Raw genomic sequence first — 15,216 nt, 5'->3', positions numbered from 1 at the left:
AAGAACTGCGCACAGTGGCAATCAGTTCCATTTTTGAAAATGACCATTCCTGGTTCTGGCATTCTTGAGAACCAGAAACCTGTGTCAAATCTGGCCTTCTTCACAAACTTCTTGGAGAAGGTTGTGGCTGATGAGCTAGGGAATTTTACTCTATCATGTTATTAATCGTGCAATTTAATGTGTTCCTTTTGTAAAATCATTGCCCGTTTGTGTTGTTTCTTGATTTGAGTAATGTATTTCCGGAGAAGCAGGCTATAAGTAGCATAAATAAATCTGATTGTGATAACAATGTCAGCACAGTACAGTTTTGGTACAGATTTCTCTCAGATTTTGGGAAAAATTTATATTTTCTTTATCTCTGCAAACTTAATACACAATATTAAATTCAGTTCAATAAGTGGATACAGGTGGAGGCTTATTTTATTTGAAATGAATTCTAAGAATATGTATTCATACAGTAGCAACTGTGCATTCAGTTTTGTGGACAGGTTTTTAAGTTAATGTTAATATCATTAGGGCTAAATTATGAACAACATTCTGGATGAATTCAGTTTATGGTGGCCAGTGTATAACAGCACTGACTGCCACAGGTAGAATTAAGCCAGGCTATTCAGAGATGGCACCTACCCAAATAACTGAGTGTTTGGCAGTGCTCAGAAATTATTCGGGCACGGCCAATATTTAGAGCCATACCTGGACAGCTAACCAGGCATAGATGAGACTATATTATATGCAGTCCAACATGGCTGCTTAGTTATCTGGCCACTGGCATTGAACATCTGCGGTGCCTGAATAACTTCTAGGTCAACCTCAGCACTCACTGGTTAGTGCCACAGCAGTCAGTCTTATTTTCAGCAGCACTTCACAGTGGTTGGGCCAGTATGATTTAACTGGGCAGCAGCTTCTCCTACCCAGTAAAATCATTTTTGAACATCAGGCCTACTGTGAATGCTGGAAGATGTACCTTCTAATTTTACACAATACGTTCTTTGTACTATTTTCTTATGCTATCATGTTCTATAACTCCTTGATGAAAGCTGAACAATACACCACAATGAAGCACAGATAAGCAAAGAGAAAACAGTCTCCCCCCCCTCCCCCCCCCATGACATGCCCTCTTTCCAAAACCAGCAATGGTGGAACATACGGCCTTCCATCCCCCTCACATTAGTGGTATGACATGAATATGAAACTAGATTTCACAACAACATAAGGGAAAAGAGGCCGACATTCTGAAAGTATTTAAGAGATGAGGTTGAACTGGCAGGCTGGAGCCCTTCTTAAGGCAAGCATCCATTTGCGCATCTCTGGGCATTATTCATGATACATCTTTAGAAGGCAACTCTTCACTGTATTCATATACCTCTCCCAAAGCACCTGCTGCCTGTGGACACAGAAAGACCATGTTACTTTATTCTAAAGCACCATCAGTATATATAGCACTGTATAATCACAGAGCTGAGATTATATATTAATAACTTACTTAAATGCATCAAGTGCACGGGCAGATGCAGTGTAATGTGTCAGGAAGAGATGTACATCAGAAAATGACCAGTTGTACAATTTACAAGGCTCAATGAACTGCAAAAGAAAGACATTATCAATGATCACACATTGCCCCACCACCACAGAATAGGCAGCAGAAGTAGTACAAGATTCATATATTCTGCCATTCTGCAGAAGAAGCATAATGGGGGAATTCTATAAATGGTGCCCAAAGTTAGATGCTAAGAAGAGCTGCACTAAACTAGCATGCTACATAGAGCGCTCTGCACAGAGACCCCTTTATGGAAGGCTAGCTTTGTGTGGATCTTGTGCCTGACTTTAGGTGTGGCACTTACGCCTGCTGAAACCTGGTATAAATGTTAGCGCACAACTAATGGCAGCTGGGGGGCATAAATGACCCTATTCTATAACATCATGCCTAATTTCTGGGAACACCCCTAACCAGCCAATGCCCCTCTGATGACCACACCTCCTTTTGAGTTGTATGCTGTAACATTTAGGCGTGCATTTGATACAGGGGCGTAGCCAGACCTCAGCGGGAAGGGGGTCCAGAGCCCAAGGTGGGGGGCACATTTTAGCCCACCTCCCGCCACTTTCGACCCCCCACCTGCCGCCGCTGCAAGGTACCTTTGCTGATGGGGGTCCCTAATCCCTACCAGCCTTAGTCTTCTTCAGTGCCAGTCTCCGGCACGTTCACTGATCTGTGCTGTGAGTCCCGAGGGTAGGCCGGGGGGGGGGGGGGGGGGGGGGTCAAAAGTAGAGGGGGCCAGGACTGAATCTGTGGGGGCCCATGCCCCTACCTAGCTACACCCCTGATTTGATTGAACAGAGTGCAGGGCAGACCATGCATAAACACAAATGACTGCTAATTAACACCAATTATTGACTACTAACAGCTCATTAACAAATTTGTTGACATGAGTATCTGGGATCTATGCCCAAATCTGTGGATCCCAACTTTGGGTGACCTACATAGAATTCGGGGAAATATGGGCAATAGCAATGTAACATTCACACTACCACACCACAGGCAGCAACAGTGGAAGCTTCCCTCACACAAATATACTGACAACAGTGGGACGCTAGGATAGATATTTTAAAAGACACCTTAAAACAGTATTAACTGAACCCTTGAACTTCTCCTCTGGGCTTCTGCTCTTTTCCACTCTATCCTCACTGTTTGGGGGGGGGGGGGGGGAGAGGAGAAGAGAAAATATCAGGGTATGAAATACACAAGTAGAAAAATTTTCACACCGTCTAGATTGTTGCAGGGTCAAGAACATGTCTTGCCTGTGAACCAGTTTTGATATTTTGTAATTATGAATGTTGATGTCTGCTTTATAACTGTAAATCGCTTCAGGCTTAACTGATGGTGACTCACAGCAAATTGAAACAAATGCATTTTTAGTGCAAGTGTGCACGTACTATAACTTTGAAAACACATGTAGCCCACTCAGGCCCAAACCCCACACACAAGGTGGGCAATTTTCGAATATGGATAATGAGGCAAAGCATAAAAATAAAACAAAACCAAAATGTAACAAAAACTCTAAAGAAACACAGAGAGAATGTGACCTGGGGTGGATCTCAAGCAGTACCTTTTCCAACAGGTCAATAAAGAAATCCCGGACATCTTTGGTGTGGGTCAGGTTTGCTGCGATATTCACCAGTCCGCGGGACAGGGTCTGAGCCAGAAGAGAACACAGAGATATTAACACAAATGATCAACAGTTTGCATTACCCTAGCAGGTAATGCATTATTCTGCAGGGGGTGTTCCAGATACATGGTGAAATTATGCCATACCTGTTACTTTTCCTTCCTTTAGTTCAGCCATACTGTCCTGAAAAAGAGAGTGTTATCCCCTCCTACCAGTAGATGGGAGGCAGAGAAACTTTTCCAGTGATATCACCAATATAACCTTTGATCAATAGAAAATTCCAATATGTATTTGCCAAAGCAGCAGAAGGTCCCTTTGTAAAGCACACCCATGCCCCATCAACCACTGCAGCTATCATGAAATCAGTATATACATGGCACTTGTGTATCTTTTTTTTTTCTTTAAGAACTGTAAGAAAGTAGAGCAACCCATTAGTCTTCTGAGGGAAGGTCCCAGGATGGTACAGCCCACCTAAAGGAAAATAAATCAACAAGCATGACATTATTAATTTCACTTTCCTTTTTATGGGCCGTACTATCATAAGAACATAAGAACTGTCATACTGGGAAAAGACCAATGGTCCATCAAGCCCAGCATCCTGTCTCCGACAGCGGCCAATCCAGGCTTCAAGAACCCGGCAACCCCCCCCCCCAAAAAAAAAATTAATAATGTTCAATGGACTTTTCCCTCAGGAATCTGTCCAAACCCCCTTTAAACTCTGTAAGGCCAGCTGCTGTCACTACATTCTCCGGCAACGAGATCCAGAGTCCAACTACAAGCTGAGTAAAGAAAACCTTTCTCCTGTTTGTTTTAAATCTACCATATTCTAGCTTCATCTTGTGTCCCCTGGTTCTATTGTTGTTTGAAAGTGTAAACAAACACTTCACATCTGTCCGCTCTACTCAGCTCATTATCTTACATAGTAACATAGTAGATGACGACAGAAAAAGACCTGCACGGTCCATCCAGTCTGCCCAACAAGATAAACTCATATGTGCTACTTTTTGTGTATACTTTACCTTGATTTGTATCTGTCATTTTCAGGGCACAGACTGTATAAGTCTGCCCAGCACTATCCCTGCCTCCCACCACCGGCTCTGGCACAGACCGTATAAGTCTGCCCAGCACTATCCCCGCCTCCCATCACCGGCTCTGCCACCCAATCTCGGCTAAGCTTCTGAGGATCTATTCCCTCGGAACAGGATTCCTTTATGTTTATCCCATGCATGTTTGAATTCCGTTACCGCTTTCCTCTCCACCATCTCCCGTGGGAGAGCATTCCAAGCATCCACCACTCTCTCCGTGAAAAAATACTTCCTGACATTTTTCTTGAGTCTGCCCCCCTTCAATCTCATATCATGCCCTCTCGTTCTACCGCCTTCCCATCTCCGGAAAAGGTTCGTTTGCAGATTAATACCTTTCAGATATTTGAACGTCTGTATCAAATCACCCCTGTTTCTCCTTTCCTCCAGGGTATATATGTTCATCTTGTAGACTTCTATCATATCATCCATCAGCCGCCATTCCTCCAAGCTGAAGAACCCTAACCTTCTCAGCCTTTCCTCATAGGGAAGTCGTTCCATCCCTTTTATCATTTTTGTCACCCCTCTCTGCACCTTCTCCAATTCCTTTATATCTTTTTTGAGATGTGGCAACCAGAATTGGACACAATATTCGAGGTGCGGTCGCAACATGGAGCGATACAACGGCATTATAACATCCTTGTGTTTGTTTTCCATCCCTTTCCTAATAATACCCAACATTGTGTGTGCTTTCTTAGCCCCTGAATAAGTGGGATGCTCCCAAGCAGATTTACTGGGCAGGGGAAGACAATGTCCCCTGAATGACAGCCCTACCAAAGTCCAAATGGGCTCTGGCAAGCACATCTCATTTGTAATACTTAAAAAAGGAATATAGTGACAACCACACTGCCATCCCATATAGAATGGCATCTCAATATGTTTATGACTGATATTGCTGAGGGGTTAGTGGTGATACATTGAACATTTTGGCTCAAAATAGGATTAAAATTACTCTTTGAACTTCTAAGAACACTCGGGAGTAACCTACACAGAGCAGCTACTACAACCCTAACCAGTTCACTATTATACTAGGTAGTCCAAGAGGCCAGGCATCACATCAAGGACCAGAAAACAAAAAAAAGCAATAGCTGTCTCGAGACAAGACTTTACTCTTGGTGGGAACAGCGAATGGAGTCACTTTTGCATACATCACTTGGAAACCACTCTTCTTCTGTAAATCATCATTCGCCATGTAGCAATCTGAGGGAAGGATGAGAGTGCTGGTGTTATCATGAAAAAAGAGAAAGCTATTGGTCACCTGTTTTGCCTAAGTGCCATAGAACATCTTGGCGGGAACAGCAAATGGTGTTGCTCTTGCTGATGTCATTGGGAGCGGACTCTTCTATAAAGTAACATTCAGGTTGTGGCATGTGACCACAAACATGTGTCCCTTCCTCTTTGGAATGCAGACAGGGCGTTGGTGTTTGAGGTAAGTTTTCTTTTCTTTTTCTTAATCTGTGGGTGAGATGGAGGAGAAAAGCGAAACTCAAACAAGCCCCAGGGATTATGTTAACTGTAACCAGCCCAATGGACAGACATGTTGTTCCCATGGCTTCTCCTAATTTACAGAGGCAGGCTCCTCCTTAGAGGGAGCTTCTATTAACTTGGCTGAGGGGACTCCTCCACCACTACATTCAGGTCTATTAGAATTGGTTATCAAGTTCTACTAAAGATTCAGCTGGGGTTGCAAAGGGAGTGGGGTTTCTGCTCACTTTGAGTGGTTCTGTGACCATTGTTCGGATGCTTTTACCTGTTTCTTTCTCAACAGATCTGGAAAAACCACTGGTGGTAGACTCAGACTCAAGATATATCACTGAGAGACAGTTAGGTGGTGGTATCTAGAACTGAGTCTATGTTAAGGGGCAAAGTGAGCCAGCTGTATACGTTTTCCACAAGGAATTGTTTGAGCAGCATCTCAAATTTTAATAAACTTGGAATGGTTTCCAAATTTGAGAACTCTGATGCTAAATTTGATTTGGTGGAGAAGATAGTTCAGGGAATAGAAATAGAAGTTCCTTCACGCCAATCAACAAGTATCTGCCATTGTAGACAGTCTCTAAGTCCACAACAGAGTTGAGAGTCTGGAAAATGTAGTTAGATCACGGAACCTTTGGTTTCTTAGTTTCCCTAGTCCATGTTTGATTTCTCCAGAAATATTACTGTCTAATTATTTCAAGGCTATCCTTGTTTTGATCAATCTGCATGAAACAATTATTTCTAAATGCTATTATTTCCCTAGTAAATCTTCATATGACAAACATATCTAAGGGGGTTTTTGATTCCCTTGATGGTCCAGTGAGATTGGATTTAACTGACTTCCTAGAAAGTTCTGATTTAATTTCCTCTAGAGTAGGCTTGGCCAAAACCCGTCTCACCAAGAACTTTTACCTGGCCCTCAGAAGCTCAGTGGGATTCTTGCGTCCCCCAACATGACTCATCTATCTACAAGCTTGAGCCGCGTAGTGCTGGAATTTCTTGATGGTCTTATAGTTTCAAGTCTCAAAGAAAGAGAGAGAAAGAGACTAGGTGTTCTCACAGAGTGCATGACAGTGTGATTCTCAAGAAGAGAACATGTGTGCATGCATGTGTTTTGGCCCGCCAAATGTTACAATATATAGAATGTGACCCCCCAATATAAAAGCTGGACAACCTTGCTCTAGAGGTACTCTCTTAGCTGCATTTGCTAATGAGAAAGATAATATCTTGCTGTTGAAAACTTATTTTAAAAAAGAACAACCTTCGATACTGTGGTCAGAAAATTCAAATTTTCCATGATGTGGCTTGGGACACTCAAGTAAAATAGAAATCATTCCTAGCTTTGAAGTCACTGTCACCCAGAACATTATAACGTCATGCTGACACGTCACAAGGTGGTACCTTTTTTTGAGGCTCCCCTGTAGGTGCCTTGGGATTTGGCAACATAATTGTTAAGCATTTACATCTGGGAAAATGTATTATGGATAGGTCTGGATCTCAGAATGTTTAGTTGTGGATAGGTCGGGGGGGGGGGGGGGGGGGGGGGGAAGGGCATGGGTTTTCAATGTTTTTATGGCTTAGCTTTGCTTAATATTTTTTCTTATATATTTTTTTCTCCACTTCTTGATGTGGGCTAAAATATCTTTATAAGCTTCTTGTTTTCTAATGATATATGATGTGTTTGTATGATTTCTACAGTTTATAAAGCCATTTTCCTTACCATCCTTGGAATGTTTTACCTTTAAAAATAGGAAAAAAAAGGATAGAATTAGTAATCTGGACTAAAACAGTGTATTAAGGCCTCAGAGAAAATACAGGTAGTAGTATCTCACCCTTGGGCTCTGTTTGAGGTGGTTAGTGAGAGGAGGTAGTCCAGGAGAGGGAGGAATTGTCTTTTATATCAGAGTCCATATATGGACTTTTATACTAACCCTCCTTTTGGGTCAGAGCAGCAGATGGGAAAGGAGAAGCAGGATGATGTGGAGAGGGAAGAGTTTGTGTGGTGCTCCTCAGGTTCAACTTGAAACAGACGTATTAAAACTTTTTGAGGGATCTATTTAATGCTTCTCTTGAAGGGGTATTTTCTGGTATGGTACCGTGAGGCTGCAGCAGCCATTTCCAGCTGACAGCCACAAGGGGGCTTTGCTCCTGCCCCCAACGCTCCCACAAGGGATAGAGGTAGGTCCAAGGAGGCGCTACCTAGACCTCAGGGGGTGTTAGGGGGCTACTTTCCAGTTCAAATATAGTTATGCAGGTCCCAGATATTTAGCTTTTGAGCTGTCCTAAATTTACCTGCTTAGCTATGCGGATGCTGGCACTGAATATTGCCAGCACTCACATAATCCACAGCTCCACCCCCTGTACCCCCGTTTGTGCAGCGCTGCGTACACCTTGTACCGCTATAGAAATGCTAAATAATAGTAGTAGTAACGCCCCTCACCTGCCCATTTTTTTTTAGAGGCAGCTCAGAAGCAATATTCAGCGGCACTGTCCAGTTCAATGCCAACAAATATTGGGGTTAGGTGGCCAAGTGTAATTTAAGCGAGCCAGAGCCACTCCAGCCCACTTAAATTGCTCTGAATATCGGGCAAAGTATTTTTATGTTGTTAGTCCTAGATTATTGCCGATGTGTTTTGTATCTTTTTTAGATACATTAAAAGCAGGAAACCGGCCAAAGAGTCGGTTGGGCCGCTGGACGAAAATGGTGTTAAAGGGGCGATCAAGGAGGACAAAGCCGTAGCGGAGAAATTAAATGAATTCTTTGCTTCGGTCTTCACCGAGGAGGATTTGGGGGGGACACCGGTGCCGGAAAGAATATTTGAAGCGGGGGAGTCGGAGAAACTAAACAAATTCTCTGTAACCTTGGAGGATGTAATGGGTCAGTTCAGCAAGCTGAAGAGTAGTAAATCACCGGGACCTGATGGTATTCATCCCAGAGTATTAATAGAACTAAAAAATGAACTTGCGGAGCTACTGTTAGAAATATGCAATCTGTCCCTAAAATCGAGTGTAATACCGGAAGACTGGAGGGTAGCCAATGTTACTCCGATTTTTAAGAAAGGTTCCAGAGGAGATCCGGGAAATTATAGACCGGTGAGTCTGACGTCGGTGCCGGGCAAGATGGTGGAGGCTATTATTAAGAATAAAATTGCAGAGCATATACAAAAACATGGACTGATGAGACAAAGTCAGCACGGATTTAGTGAAGGGAAGTCTTGCCTCACCAATCTAATGCATTTTTTTGAGGGGGTAAGCAAACATGTGGACAATGGGGAGCCGGTTGATATTGTATATCTGGATTTTCAGAAGGCGTTTGACAAAGTGCCGCACGAAAGACTCCTGAAGAAATTGCAGAGTCATGGAATCGGAGGTAGGGTATTATTATGGATTAAGAACTGGTTGAAAGATAGGAAGCAGAGAGTAGGATTGCGTGGCCAGTATTCTCAGTGGAGGAGGGTAGTTAGTGGGGTCCCGCAGGGGTCTGTGCTGGGTCCGTTGCTTTTTAATGTATTATAAATGACCTAGAGATGGGAATAACTAGTGAGGTAATTAAATTCGCCGATGACACAAAATTATTCAGGGTCGTCAAGTCGCAGGAGGAATGTGAACGATTACAGGAGGACCTTGCGAGACTGGGAGAATGGGCGTGCAAGTGGCAGATGAAGTTCAATGTTGACAAGTGCAAAGTGATGCATGTGGGTAAGAGGAACCCGAATTATAGCTACGTCTTGCAAGGTTCCGCGTTAGGAGTTACGGATCAAGAAAGGGATCTGGGTGTCGTCGTCGATGATACGCTGAAACCTTCTGCTCAGTGTGCTGCTGCGGCTAGGAAAGCGAATAGAATGTTGGGTGTTATTAGGAAGGGTATGGAGTCCAGGTGTGCGGATGTTATAATGCCGTTGTATCGCTCCATGGTGCGACCGCACCTGGAGTATTGTGTTCAGTACTGGTCTCCGTATCTCAAAAAAGATATAGTAGAATTGGAAAAGGTACAGCGAAGGGCGACGAAAATGATAGTGGGGATGGGACGACTTTCCTATGAAGAGAGGCTGAGAAGGCTAGGGCTTTTCAGCTTGGAGAAGAGACGGCTGAGGGGAGATATGATAGAAGTGTATAAAATAATGAGTGGAATGGATCGGGTGGATGTGAAGCGACTGTTCACGCTATCCAAAAATACTAGGACTAGAGGGCATGAGTTGAAGCTACAGTGTGGTAAATTTAAAACGAATCGGAGAAAATTTTTCTTCACCCAACGTGTAATTAGACTCTGGAATTCATTGCCGGAGAACGTGGTACGGGCGGTTAGCTTGACGGAGTTTAAAAGGGGTTAGATAGATTCCTAAAGGACAAGTCCATAGACCGCTATTAAATGGACTGGAAAAATTCCTCATTTTTAGGTATAACTTGTCTGGAATGTTTTTACGTTTGGGGAGCGTGCCAGGTGCCCTTGACCTGGATTGGCCACTGTCGGTGACAGGATGCTGGGCTAGATGGACCTTTGGTCTTTCCCAGTATGGCACTACTTATGTACTTATGTACTTATCTCACTTAGAGTGGTAGGTAAGTGAATAATGGCGAAAAAAACAGTAACACAGTCCTGAGTTTTATTTTGAGTTTCCTTCCTTCAAATTAACTAAGAGGCATATTTTCAAAGCACTTTGGGAGGCTAAGTTCCATAGGTTTCTATGGAACTTTGGGAGGCTAAGTGCTTTGAAAATGAGCTTGTAAGTGTTCTACAAAGTCTGCCTGACACCGGCCAGGCAATTTGTTTGAATAAATGCAACTTTTTGCCTCTCTGCACTTTTCAAGCAAGCACCCTTTCTCTTTGCTTGTGACACGAGCTCGATCTACAACTAAAAACGCCTCCATGGATCTGCATGAATTGGATCAAAGGACATCAGAAACTGCAAACTGAAGTTCAGTTTTGGAGGTTGTATCTTGCTAAGGATGTAAAAAGATTAGACGCAGCCCAGAGGAAGGCAACAAAAATGACATAGGGTTTGCCCCAAAAGACGTATGAGAAGAGACTGGAAGAAAGGGACAGGGAAGATATGATACAGACATTTAAATACTTGAAAGGTATTAATATAGGAACAAATGTCTTCCAGAGAAGGTGAAATGGTAAAATTAGAGGACATGAACTGAGGTTACAGGGTGGTAGACATAGGGATAATGACAGGAAGTTCTTTTTTACTAAGCAGGTGATCGATGCATAGAATGTTCTCCCAAGGGAGGTGGTATAGACAAAAACAGTGATGGAATACAAAAAGATGTGGGATGAACACAGAGGAACTCTATTTAGAAAAATAAATGGTATAAAACAAAAAATTTTAAAAACCTTAAACGGCTGCAAAGCTTGGACAGCGACTCTGGCTGTGAAGGACTAAGGTCAGTGCCAGGCAGACTTTGCAGATCTGTGTCTGTATAGGCAATCCAGTTTAGGATAGGCTGGAAAGGGCTTCAATGGCAAGGGCAGACTTTTACAGTCTGGTCCCGCAAGTAACAAGACATATTCAGATAGGCTGGACTGGGCTTTGATAGCAACTCCACTAGAGGGAACATAAGAACAGAGCTGGGCGGACTTCTATGATCTATGTCTCAGAAACACCAAAGAAAGACTCGTGATAAAGTATATAATATCACATTCATTGTTGATTTAATCATGAATTGATAATGACTGGGACTGTTGGGAAGACTGGATGGACCGTTCAAGTCTTGATAGTCGTCACTGTCTTTCTTCTATGTTTGTGCAGCGCTGCATACGCTTTGTAGCGCTATAGAAATGCTAAATAGTAGTAGTAGTAATTGGTCAGCCCTCTGTTTCTTTTTCAACTTCCTGACCCATTTAATGCACTGCCCTCTTATTAGAGAATGAAACAGGGACAAAGTTTGTCCCCGTCCCCGCAAACTCTGTTGTTATCCACAGAAGCTCACTGTTTAACCACCCTTAAGATTTACCTTTGGGTTTAAAAAGCAAAATCATGTGCATGTAAGGACTGCATAGACAAATTAAAACAAATGCCCTTACAATGTAATAATACTGGACTGGTCTGGCAAGAAATAATGAAACAGTGATGGAATATTCATTCACATAGCAAGCAATAAGGAACACTAATTTTTCTAATCATTCTACAACTCCAAGCACATTTAATTCTTGCTCACTATACAAAACAGGGAACCACAGAAAAACTGAAATAGAGATCTCCCTCAAGAAAGCCAGGTAAACACTGGTAAAAGAGAAACAGAAATATATTTGCTCCTGCACTCTGCAAAATACAAAAATAGAAAAGACGTACATTTCACAAAGCAGGCACATCTCAGTCCTTAAAAAGTATTAAATAAAAATATTTATTTTCTACCTTTGTTGCCTGAGAACTTAATTTTTCTAATTGGGAAGGGAAATGGGACTTGATATACTGCCTTTTCTGAGGTTTTTGCAACTACATTCAAAGCAGTTTACATATATTCAGGTACTTATTTTGTACCAGGGGCAATGGAGGATTAAGTGACTTGCCCAGAGTCACAAGGAGCTGCAGTGGGAATCAAACTCAGTTAATTAATCCTCTTTGCTCCTGGGCTGATGAGCAGACCTCAGCTCTGACACAGGCATGAGCATCAGATGTCACCTGACCTACTGGCGCGTGCATGTGGTGACCTCTCAGCACACAGTGCCAGTAAATCAGAGACAAATCTTACATGTGCACACCAGAGTGTTCCAAGTTTCAGCTTCCATTCCTTCCTTGCCTACAGTGCTGTGGCTCAAATCCAGAGAGAGACTGAGGGAGCTGACTGGAATTTTCTTTTATGTACCATTAAATTCTTACAGTGATGGGTGGGGATGGGTTAAATTCTTGCGGGGACGGGTTGGGATGGGTTAGATTTCTGTCCCCGTGCAACTCTCTATTTCACGCCCCCTTTTTCATGTGGATGAAAGTATGTGTTGTGAATAAGCATACACACACACTTGTGTATGTAGGAAGCAGGTGAGGGGGAAGTGGCCCATTAAATAGGTCAATTTTCAGTCACAAGCCAACTGAATAAAGTCAAATGGATTTTTTTGCGGATTTTCAGCGGTGCTGCTGAAAATCCATGGCTTATGTTAAATAGATAAAACATCTTTGCATTTAAACCTGCCACCTAAATGGACAAGTTATCAGTTCAGAAGCTAAGGATTGCTGTTTAAACGGTAATCTTTTAGGCCACCCCAGAATGCCCCTGTTTGAAACTGGCCAAGTAGCACTGAAACAGCAAAGTTATCAAAGTTAACATTTGGCCCAGATTAGATTCTTCTTTAAATGCATTTATCTGGTTGGCACCACTGCCAACTCTACATATGCTTTTGAATATCGGGACTTAAGTGTTTAGCTAAGTAAAAATCTTTGATTACTGCCTTCTAAGTTACTATATTCTTTATCAAAGAAATATGTTGGTCCAGTACCCGAAAAATATACCCTTGCTCCTGGAACATAATTCCCAGAGACCAGATATCAGAGAAATTAACTAAATCTCTCTGCATGGTGGAGCAAAGCTGGGACTGGGCTGACCTGGATGAGGTCCTGATCCTAAGAGGTACAGCCATGTATACACAAACTCGAGACATGTGGACATGGACATACCACATGGAAGCACACTGGGCAATACTCAGCCCATGGTGGTCAGCGGTTTTAAAGCAGACTGTCCTAGGCTGAATTAGATCAGATATTGAATGCCAGGCTATGTCCAGGCATCGGCAATGAATATCAAAGTCTTCAGTAGACCCATAAATTATGCACATGCCATGCAAATATCTAACCTGGAAAAGACAGAACTGCTTTTTATGCAGTGATCTGTCCAGTTAGGTATGCAGGCACCAGCACTAAATATTCCCACAGCCTACCTATTTTCTGTGGTGATCAGAGGAGATATTTATTTATTTGTTGCATTTGTATCCCACATTTTCCCATCCATTTGCAGGCTCAATGTGGCTTACAATGTTCCGTCATGGCATTCGCCATTTCAGAATAAAAGTTACAATTGGTATAATATAAAGAACATGGATGACGAAACAGTATTAAGCAGTCAGTTATAAAAAGAAAACATTCAGAAAATCAAATAAGTGGTGATGCATTATAGTTCTTATTATGGGTCATTGTGGTATGCCTTGTTGAAGAGATAAGTCTTCAGAAATTTATGAAAGATGATTAGGTCGTAAATTGTTTTCAAGTCAATTGGCAGTGCATTCCACAGATGCGTGCTCATATAGGAAAAGATCGACGCATATGTTAGTCTGTATTTTAGTCCTTTACAGCTGAGGAAGTGAAGATCTAGGAATGTGCGTGCTGATCTTTTAGCATTCCTGGGTGATAAGTCAATAAGGTCTGTCATGTAGGCCGGGGCATCTCCGGGAATGATTTTATGAACCAGAGTGCATACCTTGAACGTGATACGTTCTTTAAGTGGAAGCCAGTGTAGTTTTTCTCTTAGGGGTTTAGCACTTTCGTATTTTGTTTTTCCAAATATGAGTCTGGCTGCAGTGTTTTAGGCTGTTTGAAGTTTCATGATGATTTGCTCTTTACAGCCAGCATAAAGTGCATTGCAGTAGTCTAGATGACTTAGTACCATTGATTGTACCAGGTTGCGAAAAATATTCCTTGGGAAGAAAGGTTTTACTCTTTTTAGTTTCCACACTGAATGGAACATCTTCCTTGTTAGATTTTTCACATGGCTTTCAAGTGAGAGATAACGATCAATGGTAACTCCAAGGATTTTCAGGATGTCTGAAACAGGAAGGGAAAAGTTTGGTGTGGTTATAGTAGCGAATTTACTTGTGTTATGTTGTGATGTGAGTATTAGGCATTGTGTTTTTTCTGCATTAAGTTTTAATTGAAATGCATCCGCCCATGAATGCATGATTTGGAAGCTATGATTGATGTCGTTAGTGATTTCCTTTAAATCATATTTGAACGGGATGTAAATCGTGACGTCATCTGTGTATATGTATGGGTTGAGGCCTTGATTAGATAACGATTTGGCCAGGGGTGTCATCATTAGGTTGAAGAGGGTCGGAGTGGAGATCCTTGGGGGACTCTGCATTCAGGTATCCATGGAGCTGACGTATTCGAATTAGATTTCACTTGGTATGTTCTTGTGGTTAGGAAGCCTCTAAACCAGTTAAGAACATTGCCTCCAACTCCAAAGTATTCTAGGATATTTAATAATATTTTATGGCTTACCATTATCAAATGCACTGGACATGTCGAATTGTAGGAGGAGTATGTTGTTGCCAGTTGCAATTGCTTGTTTAAATTTAGTTAGAAGAGTACTGTTTCAGTGCTGTGGTTAGACCGAAAACCTGATTGAGATTCATGAAGAATTGAGAATTTATTTAAGTAGTCAGTGAGTTGCTTGGTCACCATACCTTCCATTAGTTTGGTTACCAGAGGGATGGATGCTACTGGGCGATAGTTGGTTAAGTCACTTGTATTTTTTCTTTGAGTCCTTAGGTATAGGGGTGA

General features: G+C 42.2%; 1 protein-coding gene across 2 annotated transcripts in view; it reads right to left on the bottom strand.

Moving 5' to 3' along the window:
• Positions 1-402: 402 nt before the first annotated feature.
• The window catches only part of FIBP (FGF1 intracellular binding protein), a 28,587-nt gene continuing 13,773 nt past the window's right edge, over positions 403-15,216 (bottom strand). For both annotated transcript variants that reach the window (XM_030218607.1, XM_030218608.1), the window contains exons 9-11: positions 3,105-3,191; positions 1,484-1,581; positions 403-1,384 (exon numbers count right to left, since the gene is read on the bottom strand). In XM_030218607.1, coding sequence (XP_030074467.1) covers positions 1,315-1,384; positions 1,484-1,581; positions 3,105-3,191 — 255 coding nt within the window. In that variant the 3' untranslated portion in view covers positions 403-1,314. The remainder of the gene's footprint in view (positions 1,385-1,483; positions 1,582-3,104; positions 3,192-15,216) is intronic.

This window comes from Microcaecilia unicolor, chromosome 11 (assembly GCF_901765095.1).
Source record: "Microcaecilia unicolor chromosome 11, aMicUni1.1, whole genome shotgun sequence".
Taxonomy (NCBI): domain Eukaryota; kingdom Metazoa; phylum Chordata; class Amphibia; order Gymnophiona; family Siphonopidae; genus Microcaecilia; species Microcaecilia unicolor.
Note: the sequence above shows the minus strand (reverse complement) of the source record. Positions and strands in the feature narration are given on the sequence as shown.